General features: G+C 34.0%; 1 protein-coding gene across 2 annotated transcripts; it reads right to left on the bottom strand.

Moving 5' to 3' along the window:
* Nucleotides 1–679: 679 nt before the first annotated feature.
* On the bottom strand, nt 680–3,559 carry LOC117792316 (solute carrier family 25 member 45). Of its 2 annotated transcripts, XM_034632395.1 has the most exons (5): nt 3,419–3,559; nt 2,110–2,222; nt 1,810–2,050; nt 1,186–1,300; nt 680–1,113 (listed from the first exon to the last, which is right to left on the bottom strand). In XM_034632395.1, the coding sequence occupies exons 1-5, from the start codon at nt 3,462–3,464 to the stop codon at nt 723–725; spliced, it is 906 nt and encodes a 301-aa protein (XP_034488286.1). In that variant the 5' UTR covers nt 3,465–3,559; the 3' UTR covers nt 680–722. The 2 variants fall into 2 exon arrangements, with proteins under 2 accessions (XP_034488286.1, XP_034488287.1); XM_034632396.1 differs by lacking the exon at nt 3,419–3,559 and having other exon boundaries at nt 1,810–2,033.
* Between the last annotated feature and the right edge of the window lie 1,285 nt (nt 3,560–4,844).

The raw sequence follows: 4,844 nt of genomic DNA, 5'->3' as shown, positions 1-4,844 counted from the left end.
TGTGCTATCGATGACTTAATATCATTCGTTTCAGTGCTGTGCAGTGCTGCCAACTTTGTGGAGGGATAAATTAGCTTTTTCTGGCCAGAAAGCATCAAAAAAAAAAGTTGAAATTGCGATGAAAAATAGCTAAGAAACCAAATGGCAGCCCTTAACCCAGAACGCTGTAGCAACCTTAAATCGCAGAAAATGCCGATAGTTTGAAAGTGCGCGCGACTTAACAACAAAGCAAAATATTGTTTAAAAAAGTAACGAAACTCGAAAATGGTCAAAATAAAGGTGAATGATTCTAGGAAAGTTAGTCAGCCCTCGAGGAGAAGAGTTACGAAATTAATTTTAAAAAAACATAAAATAAAACGACTAAATTCTAACAAAAATTCGGGAAAAATGTAAAAATTCTAGCTTGAAATTTAAAAATGAAGAGGTTAATTATTTCAATTTACCTTTCTGGGTAATTTACCTGTTTTTTTAGTAAAAATATCAAACCATGATTGCATTCTTTTAGGCTTTACATTTAATGTTACTTAACAGAATATAAGTTGTCCCCAATTTGTTGATGTTTGTTAGTTAACACTGGTCAAGGCTGCCATCCTGTTTCAAAATACAAGATCACAATATGACCGGCGCGCAATTTAAACATTTTTAGTTTCTAAGTCATAAATTGGCTTAAAATCAACAATTTAATATTTAGATTGCAATTTTTATTTTAAAACTTATAAAAGTTACGACCCCTGGTAATTATGACACAGCTCCAGCGAGTACTCATAGCCCAAAAACGTGGCCGCATTGAAGGGCATGGCCCGAGCAAGCAGCATCCAGCTGCCCCGAAAAATGCTGCGCCAGCCATAAGCCTTGTAATTGACTAGGACGCAGTGCATTATGCCACGGAACTTATGATTCTCATCCGCCTGCATGATGGTCTTCACCACATCAAATGGAATGACGCACACCCACGATAGAACGCCAGCCCAGGCGCCGGCAAGAGTTGTGACCATTAGATTAATATTGGAACCATCCGGATGAGCACGTCGATTACGCACAAATTGCGTGTTGTCCAGATAATCAGCAGCTTGCCGGTAGACCAGCATATAGATGCCATATGGCAGCACATCTCTATAACCAAATATTAAAAAAGAAAATCAGTCACACACGAATAAAATCAACTTCAATGCAAATTTAACTGACCGACACATCATCGGCGTAAGTCCTCGATAAAGGCCAGTTATACCATCATTCTTAAGTATTCGTTTAAAGGTGCCAAAAGCCGTTCGCCGCTGGCCATAGAGATAGTCGTTGTAGTCTGTAAAAAACCGCATATTTAAAATTTTCCGCCAAGTGTTTAGTACTTAAACTCCAACTTCTCAAACTCATTTTTCACTTTAATTTAATTTAATGTAATGTGAATTCATTCTGTACTTTAGTACAATTGAAACTTGATTCTGTAGACTTAAGTAGTGCAGAATTAATTCTTGAATTAACTATCATAAGCATTTCGCAACTCTCCTTAATACGAATACTAAAATAATATTTTTTTTTAATATTTTACGAGTTTGTTCTAAGAGCAATTACGGAAGAAAACTGTTATAAACCCAAGTTTGGAACTTTTATAAAGAATTCTTCAACTCATTTTTACTAAATCGAAAACTTTACTTGTTTCAAGATTCTTTGCCCTCATATTAAAAAAGTTTTGTACTTAGTTTAATAATTTATATACCCATTTAAAAAAATTTGTATTTGTATTTGTAGAAAGTATGTGTTTTAAGCCTCGCAAATACATAACTAATTCAAAGTAGTTAAAAATAAACTTACAGCAATGAGTTTGTAATCGCACCTTGATCAGCTCCATGGGACATGCAATAAAGGACTGGACAAAGCCGGCCACAGATCCGGCCAAAAACATATTGTGATACTCAAGTTGCTCCCGTTGATAATCGCTGTGGCAGACCTTTCGAAGCTGCCGCAAATGATTCCCGTATATTCCAAAGAGTATAGAGTTAATGGCACCCGTCGACATTAGGGGAAACATCATTCCTCTGTAGTAACCGTTGATCTTTAAAGCGTTGTTAACTGATTGCCAACAAGGCCAAGTGCAATTCTCTGTTCACTTACCCCATTATTGCGGCTGTAAATTTGTTGCACGGCCGTTAGGACGGATGTATTTGAGGCCTGTTGCCATGTCTTAATGGTATCGAGTGGATGCGCCACAAGCACACCGCAAGCACCTTTATCACATGATAAAAAAATAAATAGAAATTATAATTAACAAATAAAAACGATATAGTCGAGTGCCTGACTATAAAATACCCGTTACTCAATTTAAAACTTAAGAAACTTTTTATTTAAATGTTTAACTCCAACTGTGCCACAATGGATGCAAACTAGGGTGCATCAAAAGTGAAAAATGGTAGCCCAAATTCATAATCTAATCAATTCTGAAATGATTTCACCAAGATCCGATCAAGATTGGTAACAAAACTTATGTAAGAACAAAGACTTTAAAAACTGTATAGAATCAAAGCACCCATTGCCCTTAAAACATAATTGCATAAAAAATACAAACATACAATTTTTCAATTTAAAAAGCATAGACTCGGAATTGGTTTTAGAACTATGGTTTCATGGTGAAAGCATCTTAGAATTGACCGTAGATTAAGAATTTGGGTCACAATTTTTTTTTTTTTAAAGAATCAATGCACCCTACTGTACACATTTAGCCACTCGAGTGCATTAAAAATTTAATTTACCGTTATTTCTTTAATCTGAATTCTCACAATTAAAAAGAGCCTTCTAACTTGTAAGCTGTGAGTGTTGGTCAAGTTTATTGCGATTTCTAGGGTGTAAAAAGTTTAAGAAATACTTTCCCTTTTCTGAGAATTGAAATATGAAAATTTAAATGCATTTCTTCATTGTGACTAATGCATTAATTTATAAGAATATTCGCGTACCGCTAAGATGTAAGATATTGTCGTAAGATTTAAGTAAGATAGCTAAGCCGACTCTATATTTTATGGGGATTGCCACGATTCGTTTTCCCTGTTACATATATATTGCATCAAGTACAACACGCCTTTGTACTATACGAGTGATGGGTATAATTATAATTAAAAAGTTTTTTAATATATTTATGTAGATACATATGTATATTAATGGGAATCAGGAGGTCCCATGATGCCGATATGCACATGTTGCCGCACGACGGTGCCAAGAATTTCGAGAGTATTGCCCAAAAATACGCCTCGTGGATCAGGGGCGCCTTTACATGAACTTGACCGTGACGTCGCTGCTGGCTGATGCTGCCGCTGTTGCCTCTGCTGCTGATAATACTGATGCTCTCGTTACTCCGCCAACAAGTGGCAAACATATGGTTTTTAGCCGAATTGCGTCATGCAAAGCATAACGTGCAACTGTCAAAACTCACCACCAAAACAGCCCGCCACAAAGTCACAATAGTTCTCCCACTTCATTGCATTTATGCTTGTTAATAAATGCAGAATCGACTTGAAGTAATAATATATTGATTATTTTAACGTGTCTCTCGACTGCATTTGGCAGCGGCAACGAAGGAACTGCAATTCCAATTGGGACGCTGCTGTGATGCAATGGCGAAAGCTCAACTGCTATGAAAGCTTTCTTGCTCTCAAAAGCTGGAGGCTACAAATTGAAATAAGCAAAAGTTAGTTATTTTGTTATTAAATGTTGTTTTTATTGTTGTTGATTGATCTCTTTGCCTCTCTTCTCTGTTTCTTTCTGCCTCTCTTTCGTTTCATTTATATGCATTTTTCAATTGTTTCAATTTGAACTGCTTTACTGATAGACTACTGCTTGCTCCTTCTTCTTTGCCCGCTTGGGAGCTGAAAGCAACCAATTAAACCATTGTTTTAATAGTCGTACATATTTTTGTTTGTTTTTGTTTTTATATATATATCCATTTTCATTTATTTTTGTTTTTATAATTTAGTGTAATTGTAATGTATTTATTTTTTTTATACTCAGCATAAGATTTTGTTTAGTTGTATCTCTAAAACGTAGCGTTCGTGTGCCAAAGGAAACAAATTGAAAACCTAGCACAACGAACCAAGACTCAAGAATAATGTTGTTTTTCATTTTTTTTTTTCATTTTGTTACTGTTGTTGTCATGTCATATACGATAGGTTTTTTTTACAAGTCTAGAACATAAGAAAATATTTCACATTTTATAATTATGCAATATGTTTAATATTGTTAAAGCGCCTTATTTTTGTTTTCTTTTTTTGATGATTTTATTTTTTTTCTATGTTGTTGTTGTTAATGCGACTTGATTTTTTTAGTACAGTTTTTTCTCTAAAAGTACTTAACGAGTTTTTCTTATACTTTTAGCTGGCTTTTAAGCAGCTATTTTTCAACATGCTTTTGTTTTTATTTATACATATAAATACATAAAACTATAGGTAAAGTTATAATATAAATTGAAAAGCGGGCTAAACATTAACTCAAAGTGCAACAAAACAAAATCACAAACACAAACTAAAAAAAAAAAACGGGACCATATCTCTTAGACATATATGTGTAAATTTATATATATACATATACTGTATATATGCATATGTATTCTCATTTATCAGGCATGATTTTTAACATATTTTATTCTTCGTTTTTATTTTTGTTTTTTTACAGTTTCTATATAATATTATCTTCACTTGATTGGCATTCCTATGTGATTTTCAACATTAACTAGAGAGGGCGCATGATGGGTGTATTTTTTCTTTTATTTTATCGGTTTTCTTTGTCAGGGAAAATACCAAAGTAATGGCTATAGCTATTGCAGTTGGGTTAACATCAAGGCATTAAAATGAATTTTTTTACGA

This window comes from Drosophila innubila, assembly GCF_004354385.1.
Source record: "Drosophila innubila isolate TH190305 chromosome 3R unlocalized genomic scaffold, UK_Dinn_1.0 2_E_3R, whole genome shotgun sequence".
NCBI lineage: Eukaryota > Metazoa > Arthropoda > Insecta > Diptera > Drosophilidae > Drosophila > Drosophila innubila.
Note: the sequence above shows the minus strand (reverse complement) of the source record. Positions and strands in the feature narration are given on the sequence as shown.

What these genes read in the sequence shown, in the direction of transcription:
- LOC117792316 (XM_034632395.1), bottom strand. Translation starts at nt 3,464, where the DNA reads ATGAAGTGGGAGAACTATTGTGACTTTGTGGCGGGCTGTTTTGGTG. An exon ending in TTTACAGCCGCAATAATGGG is followed by an intron (nt 2,051 to 2,109) that starts GTAAGTGAACAG and finishes AACGCTTTAAAG; the next exon opens with ATCAACGGTTACTACAGAGG. An exon ending in CTTACGCCGATGATGTGTCG is followed by an intron (nt 1,114 to 1,185) that starts GTCAGTTAAATT and finishes ATTTGGTTATAG; the next exon opens with AGATGTGCTGCCATATGGCA.